The sequence below is a fragment of the Bombyx mandarina genome, chromosome 21, assembly GCF_030267445.1.
Source record: "Bombyx mandarina strain Sakado chromosome 21, ASM3026744v2".
In the NCBI taxonomy this organism is placed as follows: Eukaryota; Metazoa; Arthropoda; class Insecta; order Lepidoptera; family Bombycidae; genus Bombyx; species Bombyx mandarina.
The window spans coordinates 5,343,416-5,357,432 of NC_143227.1; the positions used below are offsets into that span (position 1 = coordinate 5,343,416).

The 14,017-nt window shown below is 38.0% G+C and overlaps 1 protein-coding gene across 1 annotated transcript; it reads left to right on the top strand.

Moving 5' to 3' along the window:
* Nucleotides 1-2,100: 2,100 nt before the first annotated feature.
* Nucleotides 2,101-7,673, top strand: LOC114253047 (pancreatic lipase-related protein 2). The gene is made up of 6 exons (XM_089736326.1): nucleotides 2,101-2,168; nucleotides 3,418-3,604; nucleotides 3,811-3,959; nucleotides 4,412-4,657; nucleotides 4,756-5,092; nucleotides 7,517-7,673. The coding sequence occupies exons 1-6, from the start codon at nucleotides 2,132-2,134 to the stop codon at nucleotides 7,560-7,562; spliced, it is 1,002 nt and encodes a 333-aa protein (XP_089592452.1). The 5' UTR covers nucleotides 2,101-2,131; the 3' UTR covers nucleotides 7,563-7,673.
* Nucleotides 7,674-14,017: the final 6,344 nt, after the last annotated feature.

The window sequence follows — 14,017 nt, forward strand, 5'->3', positions numbered from 1 at the left end:
TTACTGCTTCACGGCAGAAATAGTCGGGGTGGTGGTACCTACCTGTGCGGAATCACATGGGTTCCTACAACCAGTAATTACGCAAATTATAATTTTGCGGGTTTGATTTTTATTACACGATGTTATTCCTTCACCGTGGAAGCCGATCGTGAACATTTTGTTAAGTACATATTTCATTAGAAAAATTGGTACCCGCTTGCAGGATTCGAACACCGGTGCATCGCTAGATACGAATGTCCCGGACGTCTTATCCTTTACGCCACGACGACTTCAAATTAGACTAAGTTCAATTAAGACTTATAGAATCACTTTTCCAATGATTTCCATTTATTACATTTCAAGTGTACAGCGATAACAACAGAAAACTCCGCTCCGTTCGACTGTTCGAGCCAGAATGTTTTGTGCGACAATACTCACTCGTATTTAGTAGAAAGTGGGGGGAGCTTAATCATGAATTCTCTTGAATACCGCCCCGCCTTAAGCAGTTGTCGACATGCGTAACATTAAGCACTTTTTAACTTTAATTATTTTTAGCTAAATAGTGAAGTTGTGCCGAAATATATATAAAAATTTCAAAATGTATATTTGGGCAGACGAGCTACTTGGTGTTAAAGGGTTACCGGAGACTATCCCAACGTGAATACCGTCAGCGTCCTTAATACATTGTTCGCGCGACAGCGCGACGTTTGTAAATGTTCGGCTCAACTCGGGTGCCGTCGCCCGTACGCACCCCGCACCTCTCATAACAGTGCGGTACATGACGGCACGCGGAGATACGCTCGTTCGATATTGAGAAAATTGTGCGCGCGCGCCTTTCGTTACTAAGTAAAAGGTTGAGTGTGAACCGGTGAAAGGGTGTATGTGCCACCCATCGCAGAGGAACACCACTACGACCGTGATAGTGCCAGCATCAGCCTCCAAGTAAGTCCCGTTTTCTTACCTACCCTTTCGTATCCGCTCATTCTCCGCAGAGTTCATGTGCTCCCTTTCAGCTCATCAGCTCACGTTTAAGGTGACGCTCACCTGCGTCACCATACATGATAATATGTACAGTGGTTGTTCCAAACTTTAAACCAAATAGAAAGTGAGGTTGTACCTATAAGGGCTTACAATACGACCTAGCAGTAATTACGCAAATAAAAAATAGGCATGTTCAATTTCTATTTTAAGCTCCTATTTCTTCATCGTCAAAGTCAATCGCGAACTTTATATAAATTGGTTAAGAAGGATCACTGTTTCTCAAAAATATTCTTGCTATGTACTACTAAAGCTCTGAAAAAAGACCCTTCTGCTTACGGCATATGTGTGTAAGAAATAGAGAAGCACTATAGCACCAGTGTCAATTCGCTTCGCGTTTTCCAACATACCAATTTACCAAACTTACCAAACTATTAACATCTGATTGGTACTTGTACATAATTGATTTAAATTATACAGTTATCTAAGTTATGAACTCGATTATTCAATAAGTTCTTACTTTTACATGGTAATAAAATCACAAGCACGAATTTTAATGTTTTTCTAATGTTTTGGTGCTGTGGCAAGTTCCATCATCGTGGATAAAATATTAGGAATTGACAAATCTGTATGTGTATACCCTTTCTAGTCCGTTTTCCAAATGTAAGATTGCCCATAACTGTAGTCCCTTCTGTAGATATCGAGTTGCTCCTGGTAAAAGCTATCATTCGGTGAAGGTAGATGCTTAACAATTCTTTCGAAGCTGATAAGCGTAGTTTATGTGTCATAATTTATTCACTAACCATTTTTTGTAATTCATCTGTCAAGTCAATACGGCAAGAAAGAGTTCATCTTTTGCCGGCAATTAGCAACGTTCACATGACAGCCATGGCGAAGTTATTGTCTATATCATGTACTTAACATAAAATTTACACAGAGTTTAATGAAACTTATCGATTATTTTGATGATAACGCAACGGAAAAAATCTTCAATTAAGACATTAAGTACTATTTTTGAAACCAAGCAAACAAATAAATGAAGTCATTATTTGTTAATATGCATAATCTTATTTAATCACGAATTTTAATATAAAGATATGATAAAACATGAATATATAATGGATAAAAAAATATTAACGTAGAGTTTATTCCTAGCGTTCACTGAATCTATAACATGAAATTCATATCGATACTATTGGTCACTTGGACGGGTAAGATTCTGAAAAGTGTATTTATTGTTTGGTTGTCTGAAACTTGTCCTGGTAATGGTGGTAAGACATGTTGTGAAACCGCACAATTGGGAGTACCATCCATTTTTAGCCCAACTATTGTTTCAAGCTTATGAAACATCGATTGTGATTCCTCTAGGATTCAGCATCATCAGCTCATATTAAACAATAGAATGAAAAATCAATCTATTTTATTTCAATAGAGAAACAAAGAAAAGCTCTACTTTACTATGTGTTGGAAATATTTGTATTTTGCATTGGGAAGCAAAGCATAGGGTGTACCTTCTTACATATATCAGCTGGTATTGCTTGAAACAAGTGAGCCGCTGTTTATCGTAGGACTCTTTTTAAATATCTTCAGATAATGTCACAGCGCTCAGAAAAAACCACGGCTTGATAACAAAACCGGACAGCTCCGATCCAAAAAAAACTCTAAAAATACACTAAAAATGAACTCAATGGTGTCACATTTAATGAACTCTGCTCCAATGCTGGAACGTATCGTAAAATGGAGATGACAAGGTCTCACATCATAGAAAAGACGAGGTTGTCTTAAATCATGGAAATGACGAGATTATCTCATTTCATTACTCTCATACATACATAGACATAGCTGTGGGATTATCGACAATCAGAACGGCTTTTGCCTGTATAAAGTGAAATAGAATGTGTTTGATACATGGGATCTCCGGCCCAAAAATGTAAATAATACTCTAATCAAATTCTAATTGTTCTTTGTGAAGTTATAACTCTTAGTCCCAGTATCATGGCGTGAAGCGTATGGTTTCGCTGTATTGACACTAAAAAACGTGAAAAACACTCGAAATATCAACATTAAATCTCCATACTTTACTTACACTTTAACGGCCGCCTGGTGTAGTGGTAAGTGACATGGTCACTACATAAGGGGGTCGCGGGTTCGAATCCCGCCAAGGGAAGATATTTGTATGATAAATATAAATGTCTTTTCCAGGATTATGGGTGTATATTAAAATATATGTATGAGTATAATTAAAATCTTGCATTTATTTCCGTTATCTGGTACCTGTAACACAAGTTCTTTACGAACTTATCACGGGACCAGTTAACGTGGCGTGATTGTTAGTAAATATTTAATATTTATTTATTTAATACTTTACAAAGGCTACAAAAATAAAATTAGACACACTTATGAATGAAATCTGTTGCCATAGTATTTCTTTGAAAATTTAATATATTCATATTTTTTTAGTTTATCTGGCTGCAGCCGTGCCCGTCCAAAAGGATTCATTTCGTAAAGGAAATTACCCTCGTTACATTGAAATGCCGGACGGTGATGGAAATCTGCACACAGTAGATCTTGAAGCTACACCTGACTATGAACTTCTCGATGAAATAAACAGAAACCCTGCCAACAATCAGTACCTACTCTTCACCAGGTAAGAGAGAAACGGAGCTAGAACTGTCTAGAAAACTTCTTTCTGTTGTTAAGCTTCAACCTTTTGAAAATCCAAGTCAGAATTGTCTCTATATTATAAGTACCATATTCACACATATGATTCAATTGTTTTCTTCCATAATTACTCCGTTCCATTTTATTTAAATTAAGTATTAACTCTCAACTAGGATATTCTGCTTCTTTTAGGCGCAATCGTCGTTCCTCCCAAACGTTGACTATCAACAATGCTAACTCCGTAACAAGATCCAACTTCAACGCCAACAACCCAACTGTTGTTATTGCTCATGGCTGGCTCAGCAACCAGAATACTGACATCAATCCGACCATCAGAGATGGTAACTATCTTGGTATTTAGTTCTTAGTCTCCTGATCTAAAAAGCGGCATTAGTATAGTTTCGCGCCACACATTTTTACGCATTAGTAACATTTCTACCCCTTTATGCCGCGAGCCAATTTTGTGTTGCGGATTGAAGAAGAGTGGACAGTCGTTATGCAATTTGATCAACGTCATACCTCGAGGTCAATGGCCAAATCTACGTGGAGATATCTTCAGGATCCAATATTCACTTTGCACAAAGTAGGCCATGAGTTTATTTGCCAATGTAATACAAAAGTAAAATGCATGTGTAGTAAAAAATGGGATATTCTTTATCCTTGAATATGTGAAATTAAATAAAACCGGTACAAAGATACGAGTATTGCTCTAAAGTGCATATTTTTGGCGTAATCCTTAACTAATACTTGAAAAATATATAATACTTGAATAACTTCTTCAATTATTTTTTAGCTTACCTCGGCAAATCTGACGTGAACGTAATTGTTTTGGACTGGAGAAGACTTGCTCTGTCGGACTATGCTACTGCAGCTAGAGGAGTGCCCGCTGTCGGTCGCGGCTTGGGACAATTCTTGACGTTCCTTAATAGAGTAACAGGAGCTCCATTCAACACCATGCATCTAGTTGGTTTCAGTCTGGGCGCGCATTTAGTTGGCAATGCTGGCCGTGAGCTCGGTGGACGGGTAGCTCGTGTTACCGGTAATTATGACTTAAAATTCCTTGTCTCCTATATGAATTAGTTTGAATAATGTCTTCTGTTATATGGCTAATTTAACACGAATGATTTTCGAGCATAGGTTTGGACCCGGCCGGTCCTCTATGGAACACCAATTCTAATCGCCTTAATGCAAGAGATGGGGTTTACGTTGAGGCAATCCACACCGATGGCAGTACAACTGGTCTTGGCATCGGATCTGCTGTCGCCAACGCCGATTTCTTCCCGAACGGTGGAAACTCTCAGCCTGGTTGTACATTGAGCCTTTGCAACCACAATCGTGCTTGGGAACTATTTGCTTCAACCGTGACCAGAAATCATCTGGTCGGTAACCAGTGCAGCAACATGCTGCAGGTGTCTTCGAACTCGTGCCGCGGAAACCGTCTCAACATGGGAAATGACGACTTGAGAAAGAGCGGGCAAGTTATTTATTTTGAATTAAATAAATGGTTTAGTAATACTTAATGTTACGACTGCTCTGGGGTAGACCGGTATTATAAAATAAAAGAGTGGACTGTATTAATGGGTCATACACAAAAAGGGTAAAAAAAGTGTTATAGCAATGTATCATCTAAAAGAGCAAATTGGCGAATATTTGAAAGTATTTAAATCGTAAAGGTACTATATTACTACTCATTTTAATCGTATCTTGTAAAATATTACATATCATAAATTCATTTTGATGGCATTAAACATCAAAAAATCTCTTCCTGTGGACTGTTACAAGACGAAGGTATAATGTTTGAGCCATGTTTAAAAATAGTTAAAGTACCCTATATATTTAAATTATTTACTTGTAACACAAATAATATAATAAAGATGATAATATTGAGAATAAAAAAAATATATCGTTACTATCTGTATACAATAAATCCAATAAACTTATGGTTACATAAAATGGTGTCTTTTCTGTGGACGCGATAAAACGACATCAAATTTTTATTTATTCGACCGCATTAAGTTTATGTTTTTAACTGTTGGCATTACTAAGTAGTGGCCATTCCGGCGTTTGATATTTTGTTGTTTCGATTCCAGTGCGAGTGAAAATATATTTTTTATTCCAAAACACACATAAACGTAAAAGATCAAGTGTTCTTTTCTGTTCCAACTATAGACATGTAAATATTATCTATAAAAATGTATATTTATTGTTTTTATATGAGCATTTAGTACAAGTAAATGAAAAGCATGTTGCTTGATTTCTAACCTCAAAGTTAATTTCTTTACGCAAGAGTTTTTATAATACATCTTTTCTGTGGACATCTTTCCTGTGGTCCCGATGTCCACCGAAAAGACTATGTCCACAGAAAATGTGTAAGAAACATACCTTAGTAGGTCTAAGTAGAGAAAGTAGTAAGTAGAAAAATAGTTGAACCGAGGGCCTACTCCTTTTTTAAAGTTAGTTAGAAAGAAGTTTGATTTTGGCAACATTTGATATTCTAAGTTAGAGCCTCAAACTCTTTAGTACATTTTATATTCGCAATAAAAAAAATTATAAATCTAATCAATTTAAATAGAGGAAACGAAATCATTTTATTTATTTCTATTGATTTCGTTCAGGGGGTTCAACCCTTGGGTCGTGGGTTGATCCATATCTTGCTTCGTTTTAGTTCATGCTGATTCAGACGATTCTGATAGTTCTCTGGAAATATTTTGAAATAATCAAAGTCCTTAAATTTCATAATTTAGCATATTAAAATTCATTAGCTATCTAAAGAATTATATACGAGTAATATACCATGGCTCTAAAATTATTATAATTCGAAATTTTGTTTTTTTTCTTAAGTCCACCGAAGGGATTTTCCTTTCTATATACATTATTATTTTATTTTTTATATTCCAATTAATGTGATTATTTTGACATTTTATTTGCGTTTCGGTATTCGTTTATATCAGTGGCTTATTTCACCATTTACTATTATTTACCATTATTTTATTTTATTATACCACCGCCCTGCTTATTTCTGCCGTGAAGCAGTAATGCGTTTCGGTTTGAAGGGTGGGGTAGCCGTTGTAACTATACTGAGACTTTAGAACTTGTATCTCAAGGTGGGTGGCGCGTCTACGTTGTAGATGTCTATGGGCTCCAGTAACTACTTAACATCAGGTGGGCTGTGAGCTCGTCCACCCATCTAGGCAATAAAAAAAAAAAAAAAAAATATATTTTAGCTTACGCTGCATCACAGCTTTTCATCTCTCTTGTAGACTAAATCGTCTCTTCTGTGGTCCGCAAAAATATAAAAATTCCGATTATGCCAAAAACAAGACACATTGATCTCGGTTACAGTGATTAAAAGATTGATAATCAATAGTTAAATAATAAATAGTTTGTTTCACACTGATTCTGAGATATTTTTTTTGCTGCACTTTTTTGCTCTCTATTTGTGTATGACCCTAATACGATAGGTGTAATATTTATAAAAGGTGTAACAAGCAAGTAAGTGTCGCGGGTGGCGTTGCTGCACGAAGTGTCGAAAAAAGGTGTCAAACCGCGACCCCGCGCCGCTGTCCTCCTCCCGACGAACGCGCATCGCGGTCATCGATGTCCGTGCATCGACACTTAGTACAGTTATTAAATATAGCTTAATTTATTATTACAAAGCTTATGTTTGCAAATCTGATTTTTGAAGATGAATTTTATCTGATCTACTACTTACGCAAATCAATATTAGTATAGTAAAACAATAGCGACATGTTCCAGAATCTGTTGAATTTGATGTACTGCAGATGTTTATTATTTCTTAAAATTACTTAAAATGGTCCAATTTTTTTGTATAATATTTAATATTTATAAATATTATGAATTACGCATATGATATTAATATTTTTTTCTGTTTTCTCAGATCCGGACTCTTCAGAGTGAACACAGGCCGGAGATATCCCTTCTAAGCTATAGAATATCGTGAATTTAACTCTCGTTGGTATGCTTATTGTGAATAATAAGCATACCGTCAAATGTCAAAATATTTCGCACGATTATAGAAAGTAAAACTGTAACAACGTTTTTTTTTTAAATCCTCTCATACATTACATACAAAAAACCATCGCAAATATTCCAACTATCTAGACTTAATTATATGAGCGACTTTATTAAATCATCATAATAAAATCAATCAAAATTTTGTTACTATAGTAACATCCATGGGAACTGGAGACGGAGTCGCTCGCTGCCGACTATCGGTGGCGCAGTGAGCTTCGTGCTCTGGGCGTGGCGCGTCCCTCCAAAAGTGAGCTGCGGGCGCACAAGGCCCATTCTCGGCGGTCCGTGCTCGAATCGTGGTCGAGGCGGTTGGCCAACCCCACGTGGGGTCTACGGACCGTCGAGGCGGTTTACCCAGTCTTTTATGACTGGGTGAATCGTGGCCGAGGACGCCTCACCTTCCGTTTGGTGCAGGTGCTGACTGGGCACGGATGCTTCGGGAAGTACCTGCACCGGATAGGAGCTGAGCCGACGACGAGGTGCCACCATTGTGGACACGACCTGGACACGGCGGAGCATACACTCGCTGTCTGCCCCGCTTGGGAGGTGCAGCGCCGTGTCCTTGTCGGAAAGATAGGACCAGACTTGTCGCTGCCTGGTGTCGTGGCGCCGATGCTTGGCGGCGACGAGTCTTGGAAGGCTATGCTCGACTTCTGCGAGTGCACCATCTCACAGAAGGAGGCGGCGGGGCGAGTGAGGCAAAGCTCTCCTCACTACGCAGAAACCCGCCGCCGCCGAGCAGGGGGTCGGGACCGGGGTCCCGTCCATAACCCGGCCCCCTAAGAGCTTCGGGCTCCACCCGCTTTGTGCGGGGAGGAACCTAGGCGTGGGGCGGCGTGGTAGGTCGCGTTCCCCCGACCGCTCCGGGAGAAGGTGTAGCGCGGCGCTATCAATCGGGCTCTTGGCCTGTCGACCGAGGGAACCGGCGGTCATGTTGCTGGCGGCCGCCGGTTCGGCGTCTGGGGGATGGCGGGATGGATGTAATATGCTCTGCGTAAACCCTGTCCCGCCGTCTCAATAGCTCCGACTGGGTTCCCGTCCGGTCCGGGGTAGGGCGCCGGCTGTGAGCAGCAGGAGTTTTTAGTGAGGTTCGACTCCCACATACCCCACCTGCCGTGCGGGTGGAGATCCGGCGATTTTCTACAGTGAAAAAAAAAAAAAAATCTTACTAACATACAAGTAAATACTGGCCATAAATACTGTTACAATTAAAATAAACAAAATATTACATTTGAATTTGGAATCTTTCATTTTTATATGATTGCTCATTGAGTTTTCTCATTTTGGCGCCAATACATTGTACAATATTTTGCGATAATAAAATGAAGTGGGGTGATAAAGAGAACCGAATCGCTGTGATTGCATTACACAAAGTAGGTATGGAGCCAAATACAATTTTTAAAACTCTCCATACGCTTGGTATTAGTAAAATGTTTGTGTACCGGGCTATTAATAGGTGCAATGAGACCTCCTCTGTTTGTGACAGAAAAAGATCTGGCCGTCCACGTAGTGTTCGTACGAAAAAGGTGGTCACAGCAGTAAGGGAAAGAATTCGAAGAAATCCTGTCCGAAAGCAAAAGATTTTATCTCGGGAGATGAAGATAGCACCTAGAACCATGTCGCGTATTTTAAAAGATTACTTAGGACTTGCAGCCTATAAGAGATGTACTGGTCATTTCTTAACTGATAATTTAAAAGAGAATAGGGTGGTAAAATCGAAACAACTACTGAAGCGGTACGCAAAGGGAGGTCATAGAAAAATTTTGTTTACGGATGACAATTTTTTTACAATTGAGCAACATTTTAACAAACAAAATTACTGTATTTATGCTCAAAGCTCTAAGGAAGCTTCCCAATTAGTCGACAGAGAGCAACGTGGGCACTATCCGACTTCAGTGATGGTTTGGTGGAGTATTAGCTATGAAGGAGTGACTGGGCCATACTTTTGTGAAAAAGGTATCAAAACATCGGCACAAGTGTATCAAGATACCATTCTTGAGAAGGTAGTGAAGCCCCTTAACAACACCATGTTCAATAATCAAGAATGGTCTTTCCAGCAAGGCTCGGCGCCAGGTCATAAAGCTCGGTCTACGCAGTCTTGGTTGGAAACGAACGTTTCGGACTTCATCAGAGCTGAAGACTGGCCGTCGTCTAGTCCCGATCTTAGTCCGCTGGATTATGATTTATGGTCAGTTTTAGAGAGTACGGCTTGCTCTAAACGCCATGATAATTTGGAGTCCCTAAAACAATCCGTACGATTGGCAGTGAAAATTTTTCCCATGGAAAGAGTGCGTGCTTCTATTGATAACTGGCCTCAACGTTTAAAGGACTGTATTGCAGCCAATGGAAACCACTTCGAATAAGCTTTTTATACTTTAAATTGTTTTATATTTATGTATTAAACTAACACACTGTAAAAGTAATAAATGTTATTTGCCATAGATTTTTTTTTGTTTTTCTTTGTAACAGTATTTATGGCCAGACTAAGTATACAAATAATTATGGTCTCATTATTGTAAACTCAAACTGGTTCACAAACGCTGTCCCCTTCAGTGGCAAAGCTACAATAAATTGATACAATAAATATTTACCATTTTGTCATCGTAATTACTTTGAGTTCAAGCGGAATACTCATCAGAATAAGCAATTACATTAAATTCTCAGTGTTAAGTGGTTACCGAAGACATTAAATTTTAACGAACATAGATACCGCCAATCCACCTTACATAATGAGGTTGAACTTCGATGTAGGATAACTATAGTTTTAAATCTGAACATATGAATGCTTCGCGGCTTTAAAAGTAATTTAAAAAACATACTTTTCCCCAACATATCCGTAGCATTTGGAAATTTCTACTTGATTCTTTTAAGTAGCCATGAGGCTTACAAAAAAAAATTGAAAAACGTAACTTTGAATGCGGGTCGTAAAGACCAAATTAAAATCCATCCAACTTCCAATAAGGAGGATTCGTTTGTGGAATTTGTTGAGATAAATCGTTTCAGCATTTAGGAAAGTACTGATCGTTATTTTAGCTGGAATGGGCCAATTGAAAACCACTAACTGTTTGAGGTTAGAATGTAACCACGAACTGAATAATACATGTAGTGAGAACTTAAATCGATTTTGAGTTTCAAATTTAAGCTGACAGAAATAATAGAAAGAATCTGTAGTTATTTTAAATTGTAACCTCCATGACGACCTGGACTTCGAGTCCATCAGTAAGTATTTACAGTCGGCGTCGATGCGCCACTTCGATAAAGCGGCACGACACGAGAACCCTCTCATCGTGGTCGCCGGTAACTACATTCCCGATCCTGCGGAAAGAATGGAAAGCAGCCGACGTCGCCCAAAACACGTACTCTCGGATCCTCCCGATCCACTAACGATGCTTCTAGGTACTTCAAGCACCGGTCACCGTTCTGGTCGAACCCGTCGCTTGCGACGATGGGCTCGACGAGTAAATTAACTCTCAGACACAGCCCACTGAGTTTCTCGCCGGATCTTCTCAGTGGGTCGCGTTTCCGATCCGCTGGTAGATTCTGCGAAGCACGGCTCTTGCTAGGGTTCGTGTCAGCATCGTCGTCAGGTTTGAGCCCCGTGAGCTCACCTACTAGTTACGGTTACGCTGGAATAGCCTCTCTAGGCTACCACCAGGATAGGTAGGAAAAAAAAAAAAAAAAATTAAATTGTATAATATACGGACTAAATAATTGTTATAAAGGGAGTTGACTTATTATTTATTCGTAGGCTAGCATGAATGATTTTGAATTGACGCCGGTTACAAATATTAGGAAAATCTATAGTTCAATCAAATGTACATTCGACTTGTCTTTTATTACATACATCTAGAAATAGAAAAAAACAAACACTTCGAATTTTGTTGGATTAATCCATTACTGTAGGTCACATTTGGAGAATGAAATGTATTTGAGTAGATGAACGCTCAAAAAAGCACTAAGGACAATTTCAATACAGAGCAACATACGTAATTTACTAAACTTGCTATCTGCGATAATTATGTTTATTCACAATTGACGTAACCGATAAGTAGACACCTAGGGTTACTTAATTGTTTTTATTTGAATTGTTTTGGCAACTAAACTACCAGCTTTTTTTTACGAAGCAATTAACGTATACTCGCCTCTGCAGTACTACACGACATCCAAAAATTTATTTGTCCCTTAAATTTGTTCGCATAAGTGACCGTTCACTTTGCTATATCTTTAAGGTAATATAAAAATACCTACCATTTCTTTAACTTGTCAAAATGTGTAATTTCTTAAATCTTTAATGGAGTTCCCAAGACATTTGTTCCCATTTCAAAAAACAAAATAATTACAGGTAATGGTTGTTACATCACGGGAGTTGTCATAACAGTATAATATTATGCCCGTGGCTTCATCCTGATCGCGTTCTACACAGATCCCTTACTCAGTAAAACATGAAATGAAAAAGTTGAAACATAATCAAATCGCTTTTGGCCACTGTCACGATTAAAGTTTTAGTTTTCTATCAAAAGAAGATTATGTTTTCAGTACAACGCTTTTCTAAAAACCTTTTGTACATATTATATTTGAAAAAATTATATTCCTTGACATTCTCTAACAAAATACGACGTGAACTGTCAGTGCTCCGAGCAAAAATAAAACTCATTTCAAACTATATCTTCATAAGTTTAGTTTGCCACAGTTTGTGTTATTGCTGTAACATTCCTTTTTGAAAGTAATATCTTTGTGAAGATATTATTAAATTTTCTATTAGTAGAAACTTAGACTCTAAATAATTAAAATTGTTTGTCTGGCCATCTATTGGAAAATACAGTCATCCCGGCTTCCTCGAGCTATTGCAAATTCTTTCCCTTTATCGATCTGCAGTAGTATTTCCATTCATAATGCAAATCTTAATCGAATCTATAACCTATAAACTATAGAATTCACACTAAGCTCTAATCTCCAGTTCTTATCTTAAGCACTAATGGTAGGACATGTTGCAAGCCACCACGAGTATGCCACTATCTTTTCCATTTCTGTAGCAATCCAATCATAAGCAACGAAAAGAAGAAAATCCGTCGAATACTAATGGGGCCTTAACCTTGTGTCGAAAAACATTCTCTTGCCCTTCTTCCAGTCACCTGGGGTTGGTGCCATAATTCTCTTTCCATACTCCTCTATCATTTATACTATTTCGTCGCTCATTCCCCTCTTACACATGTCGCACGCAATCCATCTATTCTTTCTTAGGTCTACCTCTTTCTTTATCGCCTTCCACATTCAAAGTTAACACTCTCTTATTGTTATTTCGTCTCATCACATGTCCATACCATCCCAAAAGCGCACTTCTCAACTTTTCTGTCACAGGTGCCACTTTCAGACTTCCTCTAACAGTTTTTCCAGTTTTTCGTGTCGAAAAACAGCCGTTATATTTTAAATACATTCAGAAGCCTCGGAACTGCAATTGGCAGCACTAATGCATTGGGTTTGCTCATCTATTGCCATATTTTACTTTTCCAATTAGATATTTCAAAGAATATTCTGTAATACAAACTTTAGTTAATTACTTGAACCGTGCTGTATTAAGTTTTATGTTTAATCTTAACGTAAACAGTTAAGGAAGTTTTAGTCAAACGAAAATTTTGTACCCATTTATTTAAAGTGTTTTGTAGTTTCACTTCTTACGAAAACTATTACAATTCTTACTGTACTTGTTACGAATTTCAAGTGAAATGTATGTAAATATATAAGAGACGTCTTTGCTGCAATAATTTGGTAATAGTAATAGTATTCTGGTCAGCGCTAGTATATACCAACATTCTTTAAATCCTCATCCTTTAAAGAAACCATATTTATGAGCACTGCATTAAACAAGAAGATGCATATTAAAATAGGCTGTGCTATCTCACTTAGAATTTTCTAAACAATACTCTTCTACTGATAAAATTTGAGGAAAATTAGGGTCAAGATGCAGAAATAATTTCAAAGGAACGAGATAATTAAGCTGAAGGTTTGGTTACTACGCGTGAGCTTAGTGAAGGTTAGAAGTAATATTAAAAGTAGCATTGAGAGCTGAGAACTGGGGACTTAGAACTCATGTCTCGAGGTGATCACTTAACACCAGGTAGGCCGTCAGTTCCCTCGTCTATCTAAGCAATAAAAAAAAATTGATTTCAAAAGTGTATCCTCTGAGCAGGGTCATAAAACAACCGCAAATATTATTCAACTTGAAGTCAGATAATCTAGAACGTACGACTAAAGCTCTAGAAAGTTAAACGTAAAAGTTGCCTAGCATTGGGTTACAAGAGAATTACTTCCGAGAGCATGTCTCGGGATTATTAACAATCAATATAACGTAAAGTTTCGGAAGGCA

Excerpts from the sequence above, each read along its gene's own strand:
- LOC114253047 (XM_089736326.1), top strand. The coding sequence starts at position 2,132 with ATGAAATTCATATCGATACTATTGGTCACTTGGACGG. Across the intron at positions 3,605-3,810 it reads CAGTACCTACTCTTCACCAG|GCGCAATCGTCGTTCCTCCC; the intron begins GTAAGAGAGAAA and ends TGCTTCTTTTAG. Across the intron at positions 4,658-4,755 it reads ACGGGTAGCTCGTGTTACCG|GTTTGGACCCGGCCGGTCCT; the intron begins GTAATTATGACT and ends TTTCGAGCATAG.